This window comes from Ambystoma mexicanum, chromosome 10 (genome assembly GCF_040938575.1).
Source record: "Ambystoma mexicanum isolate Mex_15411 chromosome 10, UKY_AmexF1_1, whole genome shotgun sequence".
In the NCBI taxonomy this organism is placed as follows: domain Eukaryota; kingdom Metazoa; phylum Chordata; class Amphibia; order Caudata; family Ambystomatidae; genus Ambystoma; species Ambystoma mexicanum.
In genome coordinates this window covers 1078989601-1079013872 of record NC_090932.1, presented here as the reverse complement: position 1 = coordinate 1079013872, position 24272 = coordinate 1078989601, and the positions used below count along the sequence as shown (strand labels likewise).

The following is a 24272-nucleotide window of genomic DNA, read 5'->3' as shown; positions in this document are numbered from 1 at the left end:
CAGAGCTCCGTTAAACTTCAGATGGTCCCTTTTTAGGCAAAGGAGGCAGTAGAAGAGAGTTTCACATGGCAGACCCATTATGATGGGCAGGGCTTTTGCAAGTAAGTTCTGGGATTCCAATGTTTGGGACGGACCCCCAGGTATGCCAAAGGGACACGAAGTCTGCGGACTTGGAGAGCCCAACTCCCTCCTTCCCAGATACACAGAGGACTCAGTCATTGGCAAGTTCAAACAGTGGTTTATTACAGGCAAAGCCACCAGGGATAAGCACAGGAACAGAGAAAGTCCATTCACATCTCGCTCTTCCTCGGCTCGCAGGCCGGTTTTACACTACAATTATGTCAGACTGATGTCACAACCTGGGCCTTTCTCCAGAAAACCTATCGGGCTACACAATTGGGTGCTGAGTATTATACTATCTATAGTGGACCATATAGATGTTATTCTACTGGCTCTCGCATGTCAAGTGGCTGGCCTGGTCCATCCCCAATTTACTATCTATAACATTGTTGCAGTGTGGGGGAGGGGGGGCCTAACCATTGGTTCTTGCTTGTTGCTAACCACCCCTAGGGTACTAAACTGCCATCAGCTGGAGCTGACGTACCCCAGGCCGGGGATCTGCAAAGATTCTCAGCTTTCTGTGTACTTTTTCAAGGTAATAAGAATGACTATGTGTCTGCATTTTAACTTGTGTGTACCACCTTAGTCTATGAGAGTGCTTTCCTTCACGGTGAGACCGGCTCTTTCCCACCACTGGTCGCTGTCCATTGTCTGCTCCGGCCACGTCACGTGTCCAGAGACCATGCATTTGAGCTGTGCAACTCTTAATTATGAAGAATTATTCACATTTGTTGCAGCTGGTGCCTTTGTGTTTGTGTCCCGAAGTGTGGATGGCACGTGTGCTTTGTGTCTAACGTTGCTATGTCGTGGTATCTCTAACGACGTCAGCAACATGGATTCTTAGTGCTTAGTCCAGACTGTCAGTAGCGGTGTCCTTGATCACGGCCTCTGGTTCTTCATCCATGCTGGGGTAAATACACACTGCACCTGGTCTGTACGGTTGGTTGAGAGGGTATGGCTGGCTGAGGGGGTATCTAGCCACATATTTGTCTATCATGGGACCACTGGGAATAGGTCTGAAACAGAATGGGTGCTTGCTGAATTTCCTGGCCTTCTTCCTTGTCATGAATTTAGGGGTAGGGGGGTAGTAGGATTACCCATCTCTCTATACCAACCTTGACACCTGTGCTGCTGATCTAGCAGGCATCCTATGGTTGGGCCATTTTGATGGACAACTCTATTTATGTTGCCATGTGCGCGCCGAGGCATGGGCTTAAGCAGGCCCAGGAGGTTGAAAAAAAATCCTCTTTAAGCTGGTTAAAATCTAGGTTTCATTATCCCATCCACATCTTCAAAGTCCATAATACATGAGGCGGGGCTAGTGCTTTAAGGCTTGGGGAAAAAAAAGCAAGGCTCTTCATGACCAGATATGTGTTAGAATTCTATTTACCTTTTGGCACCTGAAATGTGCACGTGGCCTACTTAAACTCCTTTTTTTCCCTTTTGACTTGCTCCTTCCATTTCTAAATATGTACATGAGGAACATTTCAGCTGCACTTGAATTTCTTTTCTTTGCCTCTTTCCTTACACACTTGCCAATATTCCCACTAGTCCGCGATGGTTTGGTTTGCTGTAATTGAGGTGGATGGGGTATTTAGATTTAGTTTTTTTATTATCAATTTGTAATGTGGCTGCCTTGATTAAAATAGCTTCATTTCTCCTGTAGCGGAGAGTGATGGTTGGTGTACAGCCTGCATCATGGTTGTGGAGGGCACAAAATAACTGTATCTCCATAACCGGAGGTCACCTTGCAGAATATAGTAATTCATTAGGAACATGGATATCTTATTGAACCTTTGAGGTGTTTGCTACAGGGTGGTGGTCTACTTAGTGCTCTTAGATGCAGAATACCAGTTTGAAAGTTATGTCTGAAAGGTTTTCCTGAGTTTTAAGAGGCTGGGGCAATGCTGTGTGATGTCCTCTGCCTAATCTTGGGGACTGACAGTAGGGTTCTCAGCTCCAAACTAGTGGATGCAAGACCTTGAAGAGGTAAATGGGTGGGAGGAGGGGTGTAGTCCCCAAACTGGTTACCCAGACAAAGGCAGTGACAGACACAGGAGCCTATGCTCCCTGTCCAACCCTACAGACACAGTACAATCTCCTAGATGGTGGTCACAGAAGCCTTTTTTTAACCTCCCTGTCTCTTCAGATGTCCATGGTGACCTAGGGAGGAGGGGTTGCACATAACCCTTAAAGAGACTCCTTCCCCCAATGTGAACAGACTAGGAGAGCCATTCAAGCTCCCAGGCCAGATGAACACATCAATCATAAGAAATGAATCCTCTCTGTAGAGGAACAATGTTAAAACATGTCCAAGTTCCAGATGTACCTAGATGCCAGAGGAACCATTTATATTATGACTCATACTCGTGCAGTACCCGCCGCACAGTAACACAGTTGAGCTCGCATAAGGAAGTGATTCTCTCTGCATCATTTCAAATACAAACTTGCAAATTCCTTGCAATAAAGGAAGTTTAAATGGAACAGAATTCTCCCTATGCTTGCAAGAGGATTTTCTAACATAGACTTGTATGATGGTAGAGCAGGGAGATCCATAGTAAGGCAGGCAAGGACAGCAGTGGTTTGAGGGGGAGGGATATGGACTCCAGACCTGCTCATGGGACTTTGGAATTCAGGATGGAGGCAGGCCTCCTTGCAACCCAATGCCAGCCACCTTCAAAGCCACATGTCCACCAAGCCATTGCCCAATCACAAAACCAGGTGTCCTCCATATCATTAAGCACAACCCAAGCCGGGGAGAGACACGATTATAAAAAGTAGTCCGTTCAATTTAACAGTGTTGGGCGTTGGAGGAAGGAGTGTGGCAGAGTAGTGTGAGGAGTCAGAAATGAGAGGCGGACGCACAGTTGTAATGTTTTCAACATCTTTATTAAACAAAAAGGGTTAGTTGAAAGCCTTTTTGTTCCTATTCTAGAGTTTCCCTACCTAGAAAACTAAGGATCAGGCTGTGTCTCGTCGTCAAACATATAAACTGTCCTTGTGTCCAAAACCTACTACTCTGACCCCCCCACATTCCCCTGGGTTATTTGACCCCCCCCACATTCCCCTGGGTTATTTAAGTATGATGACAAGTGTCTTTCAAATAACAGCTTCTTAAGGATGGCCAAATGACAGTTTCTTTTTTTGTAGGCGGAGGAGGGAGGAATGCTTCTTTATTTTTGAAGGAAAATTTTTATCTTAGATAACCATGTTGCCTTATTGGTTTTCAAAGTATGCACAGAAAACCTTGGAATACAGGCAAGCAAATAATAAGTTGGCTTACACTATAAAAGTGCACATAACAGCACTCATTACGCAAATTCAGATAAATTGGTATTTAAACAGATTTGTAAACGTTCAAATAAAAAAGTAGTATAGAAATGGGTATGCAGTTTTAACATACAATAGAATAAACCAATTGTTAGCATACATTTCACACAAGTAAATTAAAAAGAACATCATCAAAAAAACAATATGAAAGATGTATGGTCTCATTGCAGATATGGTGGTAATGACAAAACAAGCAGCACTTGAAATAGCTCCTACTTCCAGAATATCACTTACTGATAGGGTGGGAGTTGCATAGTACTGGATACACCAAAAGCACTGCATGGGGCACATATATATTTGCCCCAATCAGCACTCTACGCGTACCCCTTGCTGTAAATAGCTCATGTGGATCACATCACAGTTTAAGGATGGCACACATGTCTCTTTCAAATGACAGTTCTTAAGAATGGCAAAAGTATCTCTTTTCAAATAACAGTTTCTTAAGGATGTGAAAGTGCCTCTTTCGAATAATTATTTTAAGATGGCAAATGTATCTCTGATGTACTTCACCATATACTCTGCAAAACCAATATGTTTCTCTATACAACTTTAACGCACATCCTGGTGTACTCCACTGCCAGGAATACTTGATCCCCTGGTATACTGTCCTAACAGGGATCTTTCCACTCTCTCTCTATACAACTTGACTGGACCTCCTGGTATACTCACTAGGGCAGCAGGAGCCAGGGACTCCCTTCTGGGTCTTACAGCGCCCCTAGTGTACTCTCCTGCAAGGAAGCAGACCTATTACTCACTAAGAAAACCTGCCAATCAGATGATTACAATGTAGTTGCACATGAGGTCAACCCAATGAACTTCAAAGTCCTCCATGCTGAAAAGGGAAGAGGGGAGGTGGTATTGCTGCAGTGCTTGAATACCATTTTTAACAGGACCTCCTACTGGCATACTTGAATGCTAGTCCCTCCTCCATCACCTACAATTCAAAAACAAACTAACCTATCCTTTCTGCCAATATAAAGAACTCCTTCAAACAAACTCACCTTCACAAGAAGACTCGGAAACGAGTTGCCAGCATAGCAGTGGAGCACGAGCACACAACTGGGTGATTTCAGGATTTGCCTTGTAGACTAAAATGAAACTTAGTAACTGAGCTCCTACATGGCCAGCCTTCATCTTCAATTAATAGTTGAGCAGCACACACATCTGGACAGTTTTCTGCGAAAAAAGGCTGACGACCACAGCCCCTCCCATCCTCATAATGTGAAGTGATCACCCGATGGTACCTTTTTGTAATCAACACACCAGATTGAAGGCTCCATGCTCACAAAGGACAATCATCCACCCCAAGGAGAAGCTGGGAAACTCTGAACCTAGAGGAACTTGAGCACACTAATGGGGGCACGAAGCCAAGTGTCTGCACCAGAGCATCGACTCCCCGATCAGTGACATTTCAAAGCTGGATTACGTAAACCTAGGACATCCAAAATCCTTTGATATAATTCACCCTATTGCAGGTTAAATCCTCCCTCCTGGTCCCCGCAATTAAACACTCTGAAGAAAACAAACCATAAACAGGAGCAAACCTGGAGGAAACCGTAGTATCAGCTAGACAAAGCAGCATATTGACGATTGATTTGATGCTACAAAGCAGTAATCTTAAAGGCACAAACTAGACCATGCGGAAAGAATCAGAATGACATCTCACCGTGAGAGATGTACAAAATCCTCAAGGCGATGAGAAAGCATTACTAGTGCAACAAAACACCTACACCCTGTCAAACTATTGCGTTATCACCAACAATCTTCAAAACAAGTTAAAATCTAGCAAGTTGTCAACTCGTTACAAATCAAGAGGAAAGATGATACTCCCCTCAGCAAACCCATGCGGTCAGCTGTACCGCCTAAACATTTCATTCTCCTCCCTGCTCCAAACTGGTGAAGGAGAGCAATAAAACAGGCTCTCCTTCTGACCCCTAACATCAACCAAGACATCTGTAGAAAAGACATTGCAGCCTTTTTCATACCACATATTGGTGACCTTTAGTGGCAACAGGACTTGTACCAAAGTATTTCAAGGTAGCCTGCACTAAGCCACCACTCGGAAACTATTGGAAATCTGAGAGACCCCACAAACTACCAACTTCTCTCCATCATACCCCTCCCACGTACAATCTTGGACCTATTTGTATATGCAAATCTCAGAACCTATTAAGTCTCAGAAGATGCTGGACCATACCCAGGTAGAATTCAGAATAACAGAATTGGTACATTTATTTATGAATTTGAGATGACCTTCAAATCAGCATGGATGCCAACACCGCATCAGCCCTCATATGACTAGATGTTTCAGCAGCCTTCAACACTGTCAACCATGCATTGCTTGCAGAAAGACTTAAAGCAGCAGGACTGGACAACACAGTGCTACAGTAGATGGGGTGGGGGGGGGGGTAAATTCCTCATGGACAGAACACATTACCTGGTTACTGTGGTAACGGCAACCAATGACACCCCTGACACCAAAGAAATGTGGTTAAATAACTTATTGTGTCTTAATGACTTTAAAGACTTGTATTCGGCTATACAAACCAGTGAAGTAGCTAGAGATAAGGATGTTACTACAGCAACAGTGTCAGCGATGGATAACATCAGTTGGGGTTCTTCTCAAGGTGCCCAACACCTTCAAGATTGAGTGTCCAAATCTTAGAGTTTTTAACCTATTCTTAAGTGTTTTGTCCCTCCAAGAACACCCTAGTCTAAAACACAAATGTTTAGTGAAGTTGTCAACAGAATAGTTCTCAAATCCTATTCTTAATGAGTCCTTAGTTTATAAAGCCACACAAGTTCCAGGAAGTGACCAACAAAATCCGACTCTCAAATGTCCAACCCTCACAACAAAACGAAGGTGCTTCCAGGGCTTAATGAGTCTTCCTGCTGTAATCATGCCACTCATGACCTCTCACAGATTTCGGGCTTGTCCGGTTCCCTTTGACCATCATTCCCCTTAGCCTTGTAGCATACAACTATGGTCTCTTCCAGACATTGTGTTTCTCTGTATTCACTTCTGATCCCTCTCAGAACTTGGGGTTTCTGTTCATTCACCTCTGGTCTCTCCATGACACACCGGTGTAGTGGGGCCCATGCAGCCCCTGCTGTCCGGGGGCTCTGTTGGCCCTCTGGGAACTGACTTCAGAAATAAATAATTTCTTTATAATGTCAGAGGGTAGGGCTGGGCTGAGCAGCTGTGGGGGAAGTGAGTTGAGAGGAAGGCTCTGCAGCTCTCCAGCATGCCAAGAGGCAGGAATAGGGGAGCCAGAGTTCTGGAGAGGAGCATTGAGTCCACAGCCATTGCTTTCTTTGCTGGCATTAAGGGCAAGGTCAACCTGAGTGTTATTAAATGGTGGGGGGTCCTTGTGCAGTCAGCAAGGAAATGCTTCCTAACTGTGGCATTGTATATTTTATTGGTGTTAAGGTCGAAGACAACATGAAAAGTGTTCTTATGTGATTGCGGGTGCGGTGGGAGGGGTGGAATTGTGCAGCCAGCAATGTTTTCTTCCTGTGTCATGAGATTTTGACTGGCATTAAGAGCAACACCAGCAGGAGTATTTCATTTTAAGGGGATCTTTGCATATATTGGCAGAGGTAGTATAAACAGGTTTTCTTATGGTACCATTACTGCCCATAATATTACTGGCTACGCGGAGGGGTGGCTGGTATGTTTGAGTGCCTTTGGCCAGGCACTGCCCCCTTGTTTTTATGCGAGGTCTAAGGTTTAATTTTAAAAAACTACTTGCATCTTTTACCTAGTGCAGTGCGTGCCATGCCCCTGCAACAGCGTAATCATCGTGCGCATGAGTGGTGGTCCAGGCCGGCCTGGAGCAAGGCGCAGCCCATGTTTACTGAATGAGCTGAGGCTAGTGGGCGCCTTCAGCATTGCTCGCAGGAGGCAACCCACATTTTGGGCTATGCTACATGGTCCAGACCTTGTTTTTTAAGCACAGTGGGTATTTATCCCCACCCCTCCAGACCTCGTTCAGCGTCCTTTCAGGCAGTCACACCCTCCTGCCAGGGATGTTTTTTTTTTTTCTCCTGATTTCTGTATATGGGAACCTGATCCTCGTTTCCACTTTCTCACCAACAGCAATGCCTGTGCACCCTCTGTCCTTGCATGGACAGCTTTTCCGGTGGATTGCCCTCAAAAAGGGCAAATGAGCCAAACCCTCCCAGCTAAATATGCCTGTATTCAACGCAGAACACCTAAAAGCAGACCTGCACACAGGACTCGGGTACTTCCGGTTGGCATGCATCAACAGAACAGCCAAGCTGTCTTCCCTTTTCTCTCTCCCCACTAACCCAATCCCCCCCACACACTTTCACACTTTTTCGAAGCCACCAGTTTGCTTGAAGACCATGAAAATGGCAGCTGTGTGCCTCATCAATCCCAGTAACTGAATATAATGTTGCTTCATGTGTAGGCTATGTTATATTGGCTGATGCATGAATTCCGGCTGCAGTGCAGGCTCACTTAATTAGCGATTGCCCTACGGTTTGGGCGTACACATCTTCCGCACTTTTTTTTTGTCTCTCAACTTCACTGAATCAATTGCACATGATTCCAAATTGTGCAGTTAAGATATTCGAAGGCATAGGGTGTTTTAATTGGCTCAGGATCACATAATTGAGTCAAGTGGAGAAGTTGTGAATAAGGCCCAGCTTTCCCAGTTGAAACATGTGCAATGTTTCCAGCAGACCACATCTGATCCTGTCTCATCCTGATTTTTTTATTTACACCAACGCGTAATGGTTTAACTACACATCTGTGTAGTTATTTAGTCACTTGCTTTGTTTCTATGTGTGCATGAGCTGTGAGGTAGTGTGGAATGTGGAACCTGGAAGGATCCCTGGGATTCTATGGGTGACAGGTGGGGGGGGACTGGAGGATGGGAGCTCAAACCAGAAAGATGTGTTTACTACAATCTCCTGCTCTACCTTCTAACTGAATCCTGCAACCATAAAGAAGCTTCCTATTTCTATATACCTGGGTCCCAATTGGTTCCTCTGTTGTTAATGACAGGGGTCCAGGGGCACCAGTCTTTCCATAGCTAAATCAGTACTTCATGCTCAGTAAGCTGAGTTTCAAAATAGGTCAGACGAAGAAGACAAACCTGCAACAACGTCTCCATCCAGCAACCTTTGAGTAACTAGGCTCAAGCTTTGGTATTCAAAATTATCCGTCAGATTAGGCCTGTCAGCCAGAAAAGAACTCTCAGTTTACAGGGCTGTTGCTAGGCCCACTCAGGGATTTAAACCCAGGAAGGACAATGCCTCTGGACGTGGAACCCAGCGGCCCCAAAGCCCTCATCCCCTTACATGCTGCTACTGCGGCACCACCAGGTTAACATTAATTGCTGGCACAATTGAAACTAAAATGGAGTCCGTTGATATGTAAACATCTCACTGATTGCTGCAGAGTGCTGCTAGAAGGGGTAATATTGTTTTGTGCCAACGCTTGGAGAAGACCTTTAAAAAGAACATTTGTAATGAGCAGTAAATTGGTATTTGTCAGTTTTAGGGGGAAGGAGAGAGGCTGAGCCAGGTACTGAATAGTAATGCTGTATGCTTCCTTACTCGTATGGTAGAGGAGGTGGTCGAATGTCGGGCGGCACACAATGTGCTGGCAGATTTTGACAAGCTATATAGGAAGCTGACAGTGACTTAAAAATGCTCGCAAAAGAAACAGGCCTCTTGGTTTAACAAGAACTGTAAACCGGCAACATTATTATTGCTAGCTGAACTAAAAATGGAAAATAACTGATAGAAACCTGATCAGACTAGCCAGAGCAAATTTTAAGCAGGTGGTAGTGGACCGCAAGCGAGAGCTGGATAGGGAGGCATGGGTCAATTTGGTGAAAACAGCTAGGTCTAATGATGGTAGGATGTTCTGGGATCTAGTCTCGTCGGGGCCCAAGTACAAAAGATTGGGTAATGGGCTGGATGGAAACCAACGTGGCAGATGCAGAATGGATTGAGCATTTTGCCACTCTTGACAACCCGCCCAAAGTAGTAGCAGGTGAGATAAACCCCATGCCTAGTGAGGCACAGGAGTGCCTAATGTAGAGAGGAAGGATACTTGGGGTCATTCTCAATCAAGAAAATGGCAGATTTAATTGTTCATCAAAAACTCGGTTGATAACCAGGATCCGATGGCATCCTGGCTGACTTGTTTAGAAAAGAGGTTGATCTGTGGGGCCCAGTACTAATGGTGTGCTTTAATGCCATGTGTGCAAAGGTACAATTTCCGGGATCATGTGGAATGCAATAATTCAACCAATTTACAAAAAGGCCCAAGAAATATGCCGTTCTCATATAGACCAATCTCGCTCCCTGATGCTCTGTCTAAAATCTTTGGAAGAGCGCTGCTGGGGAAAGTTGAATCTTGGATTGACACCAGCGGCACTCTCGATGAGATACAATTGGGCTTTCGGCCAGGACTAGGGACGAGTGAGCAGATTCTCAATCTTTACCCGATCCTGGCGAATTCACTCTATCTGAGGGGCGAACCCATATATCTTGCCGTCATGGACCTAAGCACAGCCTTTGACAAAGTGAACAGGAAAAAGTTGTGGGCTCTGCTTGGGTCACAGGGTTGTCCAAGTGGGATAATGGACCTATTGATTAGTTGGCATAAAAACACCCAGCCTTGCGTGAGAAGTGGCTCCTCTGGCCATTACACCACTTACTTCCAGCTCCAGGCGGGAGCGCGACAGGGGTGTGACGGCTCCTGCCTTGTTTTCTTTGTACATCAATGGGTTGTGGGAGGCTTTGATGCAAGTTACAAATGACGTGCCGAAAAGTAATAGGAAGTCATATCCAGTCCTGGCATATGCCAATGACACGGTTCTGATCGCACGAACACCAACATCCTTGCAACATCCTGTCATGGCGTGTACAGACAATATGACGTAATTGGACCTGAAGGTCAACGCCGCCAAGTCGGCAGTTATGTCCTGTCATTTAACTAGGAACACCCAAATATGGTACCGATCTGCACAAATGGTGTAATAATCCTGAGAATCATGTACTTTGACTACCTAGGGATTCGTCTAACCCCAAACCTGAAACCTGTGGCCCATATCGAGAAGCAAGGGGCTAGGTTTATTCAGTTAGGTTTATTCAGTCCCTGGAGAGGGAGGGGGTCAGGAGATTTATGTCTGTCTATGTCTATGTCAAGCTCCAAGCCATTAAATGTGACAAAGATGGTTTATATAAGCAAAGCTAAAGTAGTTGCGAAATATGGAGTGTCGCTCTGGGGACATGGGAACACAAGAAAGATCCAAGCCTCAGAGAACCATTTCTTGAAACTTATCCTTGGTCTCCCACAATCAGCTCCAAATGATGGTGTCCATATTGAGCTAGGGATGCCGTTTGTGGAGGATGAAGTAGAGCTGGAGCCAATCCTGCACTGGCTTAGGCTGTGGGGTAACCCGAAAGCGGGGGGGGGGGGTGGTGTAACACACACTCTGATTAAAAATCTGATAGGCATAGGTGGACCTAAGACAGTCCCATAGCTGTCAGAGGTGAGGTAGTGGCTGGTAAAACTGAACGCTAAACACCATCTGACGAACCCCACGTTAATCGCCAAAGCCGTTGCGACAAAGCTTAAGCTTCAGGCATTCTCCATATCTAGGGCTGAGGGAGAATATTTGGAATTGGAAAAGGGCACTATAAGAAACCTGGCAATGATTTCATCAGACGCAAATCAAAACTATTTATTATGGGCAAATAATCCTAGAGAAAGAAACCTTATAACTCGAGCAAGATTCAATTGCCTCAAAATAAGATCTACATTATTTATTTTTTAATTTGATTTAATGATTTTTACAAAAAGATGTAGAAGAAGAAACTGCAAAAGAAGAACGTATGTAAAGAACAGTCCAAGAAAAGGAAGAGCATAGCCGCAGAAAGAAAAGCAGTCTAAATTTACATTTACATTAGAGTAGTCGCAATGAGAACTTAATAAATTAAGAAATACACCAGGCTTTTGATTCACAAAGATAAAATGTGTTTGAGAGTCTGTGTGGTGGCGATTGTCCAAGTAGTCCTTTCTCAGCTCATTAAGAGGCCCCACCACAGTTCCTCTTCCTTAGTATACGATGCCGAAAGGTGCAGTAACAGAAACTTCTCACCTATTGCCTTTGTCCCTGGGCAATTTAGTAACAGGTGACGTATGGTTTCCACCTCTTCTTCGTTTTTGCAGAAACGACATGTGTCTGAGTTACTTAGCCCTCTAAGTATTAAAATCTCTTTTGTTTCCAGAAGATTTAAACGTGCTCTCAAAAACAAATTTCGGACCATGTTTGGTTTACTTTGGTAGGGCGGAAGATGTCTAACTGATTTTGCCTTTGCTGCATTGTCCAGGGTTTTGATCCAGTCGAACTCACCCATTTTCTTTTTTATTTTTTCCGGGTTTCAGATGAGCTCGGCCACCGAAGAGTGAATTTCCGACAGTTTCAGTTTACACGCTTCTTCCCAGGATTTTAGCACGCTACAGCGTGTGCCCAAAGTTTCTGATCATATTATGGCCAATAGATGCGGACAGTCCGGAAGCAGCGTTTTCCTGTGCAGCATCATGCTTTTTATCTTCGTGGTCCCTCCCAAGGAGAGGAGGCCTAGCTCTCTTCTAATTAATAGCATGGATGTTGATTTTGGCAGACCTAATACTGTACGCCAAAAGTAGCCCTCTAACTTTTGCCACAAGTGCGCTGGTGTATGTGGGAGAGCTTCCGCTGCATAAGTGAGAGACGGGACCACCTTTGCATCGGACCATCGGCAGCAGGGAAAAACGTCTGAATTTCTTGTCAACGCGCGAGCTTGTGCCGCCAGTTTTTTTGTTTTGTCCATTAGGGTGCACTGTAAGGTTGCGTTGATGCTAGAGCAGTCAATGGTGACTCCCAAGTGTTTGAAGTTGTAAACCTGCTCTAATGCCACCCCCCCTCCAGATACCAGGACAGTTTTTTCTTTTCGCCGTTTTGCTTTTTCCAACACCAGTATCTTAGTTTTGGATACATTGATCGTAAGATCATTAGCTCGAGTGTAAACCCCCAAGTTGTCTAACTGGCACTGGAGGCCGATCAGAGTCATATCCATTAGGATCAGGTCATCTGCGTATAGTAGCCTTGTTGTTTTCTGCTCCCCCATAGACTGGGGGAGAAAGAGCAAATAGATGATTTGAAGTCGCCACTGTATGCAATAAAGAGGGCCGGGCTAATGGACAGCCCTGCTTCACTCCTCTTCCCACTGGGATTTCTGCCGATAGTAAGCCAGCTTCATTCAACCTCACACGCAACTTGGTGTTTTGGTGGAGCGCTCGGATAGGTTGAACAATTTCTGTGGGGCAGTTCCAGTGTCTTAGTTTTTCCCACAAAATCTCTCTATTGACCTGGTCAAAGGCTCTAGCCAGGTCAACAAACGCCAAAAAGACTCTTGGCCCTCCTCCAAGGACTTTGCTGTTTAGTGCACTCAGGTACATGATGTTTGTCGCCGTGCCATTGTTTTTTGTAAACCCCGTTTGAAACGGTTCAGCACACGGAGCCTGTATTGCCCATCGCTGAAAGTGTTGTAGTAGTAACGCTCCAAAAACTTTACCGATGGTATCCAACAATGCTATGGGGCGATAGTTCTTTGGTTCTTCTTTGCACCCCTTTTTGAATATGGGCACCACTATTGATGTGGTCCATGAAAGACGGAATTTGCCTGGATTTTTTGCATCGTTTGAAAATTGCGCTTATCAGCGTGGACCATTCTTTTGAGTTTTGTATAAGGTCAAGGTTGGTGATTCCGTCCGGACCGGGAACCCTCGATGGTTTGAGTCTTTGAAGAACTTTCATTGCTCAGATCTAACCAAGGCTCCAATTGAGTATTGGTCTCCGAGAGATTTAGCGGCGATGGCGTCTGGAAAAGGGTTTTGTAAAAGTTTGTCCAGCCTTCCTTGCTAATTGGATTAGTTGGTAATTCCTCCGAAAGGAGCAGATGTAGATCTTAAAAGTGACCAAAATTCTCAAGTGTGGTGACCACATACCAACTTCAGCATCCTGTTGATATAAATGTGTTCGATGTTGCCTGATCCAGGATTTGTAAGTTAACTGAGCCCTGTTGAGGCTGACTTGATTTTCTAACGATGGATATGCGCGCAGTTGTCTTTTCATTTTCCTCACTAGGCGCCTTTTCTCGACCAATTCTCTGCTGTACTCATGAGTGAAAGGTTTCTTACTGCGTCTAGACTTGTTATTTGACGATGTGTATGGAACCAGGAGAGGTTGATAGTCTGGTAATAGTGGGTCTTGCTTTTGGCAATGCTCATTTCCTTCTTTTTGATAGTGATGCGTGATCTTCAGAAGGGAAACCACTGATAATTTAAGACGATTTTTTTGATTGTTGGTCTCCACTTGTGCAAGCATATGTAGTTTATCCGTTGAGCGAGACTTCCACTTTAGGACCAACAGATTGTGGTAGCTAGCCGTAGACTTCAGAACTTCAAACAAGTTAGTTAAAGCTGCCAGGTGTCTGCTTACAAAGATATGATCGATGTCCTCTCCCAGGTTGGTGGTCGGTTTACTCTCGAAATTAAGTCGCCAGCACAGAGTAAGGCTCTAGAAGACATCAAAGACAACCACTTGGTTCCACGTCCTTTTCTCGGAGATATGGAAGATGAGGGGGCGCAGCTTGTATCATGCGGGGGCCAGCTGGCATTCAGGTCACCGCAGAGTATCAAGAGGGCCTCTGGACAGTTCACAAGAAATTCATCGATAGACTGTCCGATCAAGGTTATAAAACAGTTATCGCTCATGGCAGCAGGATTCCAATAGACATTGATGACAAAGACAGCTGGGTGGAAGGGCCCTTGTCTTCAGAAGGCTGTTCCCAAATTAGCTTCGTTGCGAGAAGGTATGTAGAGGATTTCAGCGTTTTCTTAAGATGTAGTCCACAGCCAAAATGGATAGCTGTTATAAGGCCGGAAGAAGGACGTCCAAAGATCCCTTTTGTTGCTCGGACGCAAGCTATGTCATATCCATCCATTGAGGGGCATACTGTCATCCAGGACTCTTGTATGCAGACAATGTCAAAACGACCAAGATTTAGGTCCCCTTTCTTGGTCAAATGCAGAAAGCCCCAAGTGTTCCACGACACCAGCGACATCTCTTCTTTCCCAATGATTGATCTAGTGGAAAGCGGTGCGGAGGGGCGCTTTGCACATTGCTATTGGTTCTTGTTGAGCGTAAGGGCCTTCGGTACCCAAGCCCATAGTTGCGCTAGTGGAGTTTGTTTGATGGTTTGTTGAAGTTCTGGGGCCTTCGGCTTAAGGGATTGAGTAGTGGTGCGTTGAATTTTTACCATAGGGCCAGCCGGGAATCTCCCTATTCCCATTGCTTCTTTGTACGCACTTTCATTTCTGGGCTTGTCCTGCATAGATGGAAAGATGTCTGTCGTCGATTGAGATCTCTGGGTAAAACCCTGTGTTGAGCCTACCGGGTCATTTGGTTCTTTAATTTTGGCTTGCTATTCCAGGCGTGACGATTCGGTAGTCACCCTAGACGGTTTTGGTTTGCTGCTAGAGTTCGTAGGGTGGCAACATTTTTGGGGCCTCGCCGACTCTGAGCTTAATCGTGGTGAAGTGGGAGGCACACTCTCTTCTAGTTCGAACAAGTCGAACCCTAGCTTCAACAAATTTTCAGCCACCTCGGAGATCCTAATTTTTGCCCAGTTAGTAGGCACATATAAGTATGCGCTAGCAATTTTACCTTCGTGGAAGGGCTCTACCAAAACTATGTCTTTTGTATCCACTCGTCTGAGCAACGACACACATTTGATAAATTGAAGCACAAGGCCTCGGTTTAGTACCACATTTTCTTATTGTCTGGCAGTTGTTCTATCTTAAAAGTGCGTTCTGTTTTGGGGCGGAGAGCAGATCTCCGAGAAGCATGCTTTGGGCTTGATCTAGAGCCATACCTAGTCTTGTTTTCCATGTTGAGGGTTTCTGCGTGCTTTAACACTCCAGATAGCCGTTTGACCCGAGTAGCGTGGACCCATCTCCGAGTAGGAGCATTACTGGTGGTAGGAGAGAAGGCTGTTCTCTCGGGCCTCCGTCTGGGTGGGGAATGGATTGGGCTCGAATGGCCTTCGCCCGCTTTTTTGTGTATGTATTTTGCGTGTTCAAGGGGAGGGCACCTAATGGGCGCCGGTCCCCAAATAGGCTTCTTGATGAGCTTCTTGCAGCGATTTTTCTAATGTTTGAAAGGGTGAAATCTCCTCAACCATGTGCAGAGATTGACTACTGTCCTCGTGGTCGTCAGATAGTGGGTAGACACTGAGGTTGAGTAAATCCTCCCCACCTCCGCTCCTCCCGCCTTAACTACGGGGGCGCTACCTGAGGCGTTCCCAAACCCCCACCCTCTCCCCCCCCGGTTAAGATTTTCATGCCGAGTAGTAGTTGTTGGTGATTCGGTGTACACGGGTTTCTTCGTCCAGATGCAGGGTCCTCCTTCTTTTGTGGCGGTAACCTCTAATCAGACTAGATTCAAAGATAGCAAATTCTTTGTTTGCAGGTACTTTTGCCCTTTCTTTGGGATCTTGAGTCGGTTTGCGGTCAGATAGAATAAGAATAACTTCATTGTTGATAGCGCCATTGGTGTTTGCGACTACTGTCTTGGCTTTGCTCCCGGCGTTCCCAGGGCTGTAGGCCCTGGCCCAAACTTTTCCGTTTGACCCTTTGATAGAGGGGTCAACCACGAGTGAGGGGTCTGGGAGCTAGAGTCGAGGACTGGGGCTCGCATTGGTGCAAACTTTTGTCTTTCGATACAAAGGCCTGAGCTTGCACCGACTCCTCGTCTACCTGGCGTTTTTCCATTCTGTTTAGTGCTTTTATGTATCCTTCCAAGAAGATCAGACGACTCTTCACCATTCCTGAAATGGAGGTGTGCTCTATCAAAGAGTCATTTATAGACTCGTACAATTTACAGAACGGAGCGAGAACCAGTGTTACCGTAGACATGATAAGCCTTAAGTCTGTCTTCTTCCCCGGGGAATCTTTAAAAAGGTTAGCTGGTAACTCGCTTGAGCGTCGAGTTCTCGTGGGGATGGCTGGAGTTTGGGCACCAAAGCTCTGAGCCCGCACTGGGGCTCCTCAAATAGCGGGGCTAGCAGGTGCCAATGGGGCAGGGTCCCTGCCCGACCTTTGGGTTTCCCTGATATCAGAGGCTAGGTCAGCCGGGAATAGGGAAGAGTCCTTAATCCCTCCCGGCTATGCCCCCGCCGTCTCCCCTGAGGAAAAGGGAACCTGTGTAATATCAACGAGTCCAGATTCTTTCGTGTAAGGCCCCCGTACTGATAAGAGCGGTTCAGAGAGAAGGCGCTCGTGGACACTCGTTCTATCGAGAACATCCGCCGAAGATAGCCGAGAAGCCAGGTACCTCGATGTAGAGTCAAGTGAAGGCGGTGTGGCCATGAAGGCCGATGGTGGAACAAGCGGCCTCCTGGCTTGCGGTACTGAGTGTAGAGGGGCCTTCATAAGCGACACAGGGGGCCTGGTAGTCTGCAATGAGCTATCCGCCTCCTCATCCCGGATGGTGGAAGCGGGCTGTCTAGGCAATGGCGAGGAGCCGGGTCGCGGTGAGCCAAAGTGCTATCTGACTCTGGCATCCGGCACAGTGCAGGTAATTAAGCCTCGTGCAGGGTCTGTCGAAATAGCTGGTCCCACACCAGGGCCCCCCACACCCCCCAGGGTTCTTGGTCAAAGAAGTTTGATCTAAGACTACTTTCAGAATCTCAGCATCTGAAAGTTCTTCTGGCACATTTGGTTTCTTTTTTAAAAGTTTGCGAAGAACTGGTTGTTAGGTGTCAGCAGTGTCGTGTCCCCCTTCAGAGGAGATTTCTGAGGTCTTGCAGACAAGTTTGTGAGTCTTAGGCGCGAAGTTGGCTGTGCTTTGAGACCTGGTTTTTGTCGGAGGTGGGCGCATCGTTTTCTACGCGCCGGCGCCCCCTTTTTCTTTTGGTGGAAGTGGTTTGCAGAGACATACTGGGATTTAACGTTACTGCCCAGGAGCTGGTCTCTCGGGATGGCGACAAACAGAACGGGCTCGGTTGACACCCACTCGTCAGCTTCTGCTTGCAACTCCTCCGCCTCCAACGATTCTGACGGAGACGGGCCCACCACTATCAGCTCCTCCAATGACTGTGGACGGGGATGGTGCAGGATGGGGAACACAGTTATGTTTACCGGCCCCAGAGCGCTCTTCCCAGCGCTTAGCGAGGCCATAGACACCCCCTCCGTACCCAGGTCTTTCAGCCCCTCCCTTGAGGAGAGAGGAATAATAGGTCGGGGGAGGGGAAGGCACCATATCAGAAGCCGCACTCGCGGGTGGCAGTAGATCAAACGGAGCATACAGTACAGATGAAGCAAAGTCGCCTTCACTCCCCTCCCGCAATCGCCTCCTCACCTTGCAAGGACGGCGTTTCCTCTCCTCCGACGGGTGACGCTGAACCCGCCTCAAACGGCGTGAGGCTGCCGGCAGGAGGTGGGAGCTGTGTCGGGAGAAGCTGGTGAGTTCCGCTGGGATTCTCTGGGTCTTTCACCATCGGGAGCAGTCCAAGTTCAATGGTGGCGTGGGGCACCTGCCTCCCCGTGGAAAGCCCCACCTCATGACCCAGGGGAGAAGGAAGTTTCGCCAGGGATGCCATACTTTGTTTCGAACTCCGTAGGCAGCGGCCCTTTCCGCTTTTCCATTTTGCTGCCATAGACTGCAGAGACTGCTACTCTGCAGCTACTCTGTGGCCGCTCCGCGGGATAAGAGGGTTTTTAAGCAAAAGTCCCGCCCTCTCTGCAGAAAACACTGTAGAAGGACTTCACAAAGCACACTGGAGACAGGACACGTAGAAGGTACTGCAGAGACTACATTATCCTGATGGTCAAGGGGCAGGGAGAGCAATGTGTGCCCTTTGGTTGTGATGCTGTGGAGGATACTGTACACTTTGTGTTTTGTCCAGTCTTCGAGGAAATTAGAGAAAGAACATTGGCTCAAGTCTTTGCAGACAGACAATTCAGACAATGCTGACCAGCCTTGTTATATCTCCCCTGTGCAGAAAATCAGTTTGTGAGCTGGTCGTTGTTACCCTTCTTGAGACAAGCAATGGCCAGGAGGGCATTTGTGTTATCCTCCATCTGTGTTAGTTGATGGGTTCACAAAAGTGACCCAGCCCATTATAACAAATGGGGGAGGCACATGTTAATATGTGTAAATTGTAAAAGGTTTGACCAAAACACAAATAGCTGTTTCTTCTCACTTATTATTTCCATTGATTATAGATTAATGTTTAACTTTGTGGTATCTGGAACGCATAAACAGAGTTTGCATTTTGTACTCCAGCATTTGTTAGAACTCTGTCCTGCTCCTGAGATCTGTGGTATATCTACATGTGTTTTATTCTTTTATGTCAATTTGCCGAAATAAAGCAATTTGATTGAATAGGACCAGTGGTCCTCTGATTTTTAGATGGAGAGCGATGTGCCACAGTATCTGGTGTTACACTCAGAATTTGCATTAACCCATTGAGCTGTCTTAATGGAATTGACATTTTTGGCCAGCAGAGTACGAGCCTTTCTTCACAACAGGCACTCTGAACGCAGTACTTTCCCAGAAATTAGAAACTGCTTTTACATATTTTCATTTCTTTGTCATGTGAATTTTCTTTATTAGATTTTAAATGACTAAATAATCTTTCTCTCAATATAAATACACATAATGCCATTTTAGGTTTTTCTCTTAAGTTCACACCCACAACTATTTTGTGAGCTTTTTCTCTCTCATAGTAAACTGTGTGCAGCAAAGATCAGGGAATCGGCAAACACAGGGACCTCTAAAGTGTCATGTAGAATTGTTGTGTGAGTTACGTATGTAATGATTTGTTAATATGCTTTTTATACTATGCCAAATCACCACAATGGTAGTTTCAGAGCACCTAGACCTATCTGTGGAGTGGCGGGTGCCCCTTGCCAATCCATATTCATAAACATTCAGAGTATTATTTCTGTGCCTAATGTATGGTGGCTGCACCCTACACATGAAGCGTTCACTTGCATGTGGTACTGTACTGCGGAATTCGAGCAACATCTGAAGAGGAACCTTGCATGTTTAATCTCCCTTTGAAGATAATGTCTTGTCTCCCCCTCAGGAAGGCCATGGGTATCAATTTGAGTCTGAAACTGACACAGAAACCATTGCCAAGCTGGCCAAGTACATGTACGACAACCGTGAAAATGACGAGATCAGCTTCACCACCTTGGTAGAGCGGGTTATCCAGCAACTGGTAAGGCTTCTTCTTTTGGGCCTTTTTCTGAGCGGTCATTAAACCAGGTAGATTTGTTTCTGGCTGAAAAGGTCTGTCATTTATCCGCAAAACGTAAGAAGAGGACCACCCCTTCCCCCTCAAGGACTCCCCATGCCACTCTACTGCCAAATATCCCTTGTCGCTCTAAAGTTGAATTATCCCCCCTCCCCCTGGTTTCCACTCCCAACGTTATCATTTCCCACAGGGATATCCACTTTAGAGCAAGAACATTGGCCCAAGTCTTTGTAATACTTTGCCCCTGTGCTTTCCAACGAAATCTCCCTTGACCATTCTGCCCTTTGCCTCGTACTGATGGAGGAAAACCTAGTCACATTTCTCGTCTTGGGAGACTTTAGGAAGCTTTTGAAGCAGATAAACACTGGTCAACATTGGGTCCACAACATGCTTTCCATTTTAAAAACCAGTTTTTGTGCAGTATGTACAACCACAAGTATCCTTCTTTGTTGGAAATAGGCTCTAGTGTTCCGATTGATGTGCCCTTTTCACCTGCCGCCCCCCCTTCCTGGTGCCCTCAGTAAACTCACACCCTTTCCATTTCCCCCCGTTTAAATGTAAGCAGCTGCTACTTTGGCTACAGGGGTCTGCAGCCTATTCTGTGTGAGGCTTATGGAAATTGTAGTCCAAGACATCTGGAGAGCCAAATGTTGCAGATCCTTCGTCATTTGTATTTTGTTTTAAGAGCATGTAATTGGGCACCAAAACACAAAATTCATAAAAAGCCTTTAGTCACAACAGCAGCCTCTTGCATGTAGGGAAAAAGCAAACAGAGACTTCCTTAACTAACACTTTCAAACATGGAAAGTCCGCGATAAGGTGGTGGGGGGCGTCAAAGGCTGTGTGTTTAGTCAGGAAGTGTTTTTTGCTTTAAAAAATACGCTCAAGGAGGCCCATTTTTCTCCTTGATGTTGAAAAATGGCAAATTATTAAGAATAGTCCTGCTTAGCAACATAGGCGAGTATTCAGTCACAGGACTGTAAGGTTTTGCATGGACGGAATCGATCTTTCTGATAATGTGTTTTGCAAAATAAACACTTGCGTGTAATAAACGTAAATGTATGTGAAATGTGTCATTTCAATACTTTTTTTTTCTTCCTATTCTCCCCACCCCAGGAAGGAGCATTCGCCCTGGTGTTTAAAAGTAGTCATTTCCCTGGCCAGGCAGTCGGAACCAGGTATTGTAGTTCTTTCTGCAAACAGCTGGTGTGCTTGCAGGCTGTCACTCACGGTTTTCATCTGCTGAGAAAGTTATGACTAATGGGCCAATCTTCCATCCAAGTGCTCGATCGTGAAGGCAACAGAAAAATATCCATGCTCTGTACTTTTCCAGGGTACATGCTTGAGCTTGCGCCATAGCTAATGTTAATGGGTCTTGTGCCGCGCACTCTTACCCCTTGCGTGGTCTCTTGGCACTCGGGCGGATCTGCAATGGAGGGAGGGTTGGGGGTTTGTTAGTGGGATCGAGAGGGAGAAGAGCCAGAGAGCTTTGATGTGCTGTTGATGGCTTCAGTTCAGAGAAACCAGTCACTGAGCGCAGGTGTGTTTTCGGCTGGTAGCCGTCATTTGTTGTTGAGGTCTGATTTTGCATGGTATGGGTTTGTGTTGGGTGTTGTGAAGTGTGTGGTTTGTGGTGCGGTAGAGGTGTGGTTGTGTTTAGTGCAGAGTTTGGGGGTATGCAGAATGGTACGTTTTTAGTATGGTTAGGTAGGAGTAACACATTTCCTACCCCCAACAATCCATCCAAGTGAGGTATGTTTCCCACCCCAACAATCCATCCACGTGTGTTAGGTGTTTCGTTCAGTTAATTTTGCTTCCCACGAGTTTTAGTTTTGGTTCATGGCTGCCCGATGTGCACTTGTGCCCAGGCTTAACTCTGATCGCACAATGCACAATTTCAGTTGGCACATTGAAGTACCGTGGGCAGGGCCGTCACGAGGGGGGTGCAGGGGGGGCAAACTGCCCCGGGCCTCGCGCTTGCTGGGGGCCTCGCGGCCCCCTCTCCTAAGTGGAAGGCAGCACAGTCTCCCGTGTCCTTTATTCACACGGGGGACTGTGCTGCCCCTGCAATGATTTTGTTGTTTCTTGTGAAGCCGTTTGGCTCCGCAACAAACAGCAAAATAATGGGAGACAGCAGGGCTCAGAAGTGAGCTCTGCTGCCTCCCGTCATTCAGCTGAAAACGTGGACACGCTGACTGACAAGAGAGGAATTCTCTCTTGTCAGTCAGTGTGTTCATGTTGTCAGTGTGACCACGCTGACTGATGGGAGAGGAGTTCTCTCTTGTCAGTCAGTGTGTTCATGTTGTCAGTGTGACCACACTGACTGATGGGAGAGGACTCCTCTCCTGTCAGTCAGTATGTTCATGTCAGCGTGATCATGCTGACTGACAGGAGAGGAGTTCTCTCTTGTCAGTCAGTATGTTCATGTTGTCAGTGTGACCACGCTGACTGATGGGAGAGGAGTTCTCTCTTGTCAGTCAGTGTGTTCATGTTGTCAGTGTGACCACACTGACTGATGGGAGAGGACTCCTCTCCTGTCAGTCAGTATGTTCATGTCAGCGTGATCATGCTGACTGACAGGAGAGGAGTTCTCTCTTGTCAGTCAGTATGTTCATGTTGTCAGTGTGACCACGCTGACTGATGGGAGAGGAGTTCTCTCTTGTCAGTCAGTGTGTTCATGTTGTCAGTGTGACCACACTGACTGATGGGAGAGGACTCCTCTCCTGTCAGTCAGTATGTTCATGTCAGCGTGATCATGCTGACTGACAGGAGAGGAGTTCTCTCTTGTCAGTCAGTATGTTCATGTTGTCAGTGTGACCACGCTGACTGATGGGAGAGGAGTTCTCTCTTGTCAGTCAGTGTGTTCATGTTGTCAGTGTGACCACACTGACTGATGGGAGAGGACTCCTCTCCTGTCAGTCAGTATGTTCATGTCAGCGTGATTATGCTGACTGACAGGAGAGGAGTTCTCTCTTGTCAGTCAGTGTGTTCATGTAGTCAGTGTGACCACGCTAACTGATGGGAGAGGAGTTCTCTCTCGTCAGTCAGTGTTCACGTTGCTCAGCATGACCATGCTGACTGACAGGAGAGGAGTTCTCTCTTGTCAGTCAGTGTGTTATGTTGTCAGTGTGACCACACTGACTGATGGGAGAGGAGTTCTCTCTTGTCAGTCAGTGGGTTCACGTTGCTCAGCATGACCACGCTGACTGACAGGAGAGTTCTCCTGTCAGTCAGTGTGTTCATCTTGATTAGAGAGGACTCCTCGCTTGTCAATCAGTGTGTTCACGTTGCTCAGCGTGACCACGCTGACTGATGGGAGAGGAGTTCTCTCTTGTCAGTCAGTGTGTTCACGTTGCTCAGCGTGACCACGCTGCCTGATGGGAGAGGAGTTCTCTATTGTCAGTCAGTGTGTTCACATTGCTCAGCGTGACCCCGCTGACTGATGGGAGAGGAGTTCTCTCTTGTCAGGCAGCATGTCTACGTGTCGGCTGCGTGGATGCTTTTTAAGGGTGCATGGAGGTAAGGTAAGTGTTTTTTATTTTAAATTAAAAGTGTGTATGTGTATTTACATTAAATTAGTATGTATATGTGTATGTATGTATGAATGCATGCGTGCATGTTGATGTTTGTGTCAATGCTGTGTTTGGTTTTATGTATACATGCATGTATGGAGTTGTGTAACTGGTGGTTGAATGCATGGGTGAAAGTGTTTTTTGTGAGTGTGTGTTCAGCACCACCCCTAAATGTAGCCACCCTGGGGGCCACTTCATTAAGGGGTGGGCTCATGGCATCAGAGGTGCACCTAGGCTAAAATGTCAGGGGGGAAAGGGGACTAATACTTCAAATGTTGGGAGAGGTGCTAACGTCAGTAGCTGTGAGGAAGGGGCAAACTTCCTTGTGTGGGGGCACCTAAAATCTTTCCACTTTTCGAATGAAACTATTCTGGTGAAGCTTCAATGTTACAAGCAGCTACCTCTTGCCTTCATTTCTGAAACATCACACTTAAGGACTGCTGTGAGAATGAGATGTCTCATGTCACCACTTCCCTTCTAATCACTCCCCTACATGCAAGTGCTAACCCCACATCACAATTTCAATTACCTAAAAGTGTATGGATATGAATGCAGGTGCTAACAGTGAAATGACTTCTCATGGCCATGCTTATCCCTATGGCATTCTCACCCAGTCCCTGTCCTCCCCACCCAAAACAACTCCTCACTGGAACTCTTTGGGCTAGCTTTAAACATGGCTAGCCATCAAACTTTGCCCTCAATGTGCCTGCAAGTGTTTCCTCAAAGGAGTCTTCTAAGAGTTCATGACTTCATTGGAGTTGTAAACACGTAACTGGTGTAATAAAAATGTCTTAATCAGGTCTGCCTTTGGCCACTCAATTTAAAAACACCCTGCATGTCTTTCGCTGAAATTCTTTTAAAAATAAGCATTGGCAAAGCCAACAGTTTTGGCTTATG

The 24272-nt window shown here is 46.2% G+C and overlaps 1 protein-coding gene across 5 annotated transcripts in view; it reads left to right on the top strand.

The window, feature by feature from the left end:
* Positions 1–24272, top strand: part of GFPT1 (glutamine--fructose-6-phosphate transaminase 1) — a 235941-nt gene that overhangs the window by 81650 nt on the left and 130019 nt on the right. For all 5 annotated transcript variants that reach the window (XM_069618891.1, XM_069618893.1, XM_069618892.1 and 2 more), the window contains exons 6-7: positions 19633–19767; positions 20920–20981. In XM_069618891.1, coding sequence (XP_069474992.1) covers positions 19633–19767; positions 20920–20981 — 197 coding nt within the window. The remainder of the gene's footprint in view (positions 1–19632; positions 19768–20919; positions 20982–24272) is intronic.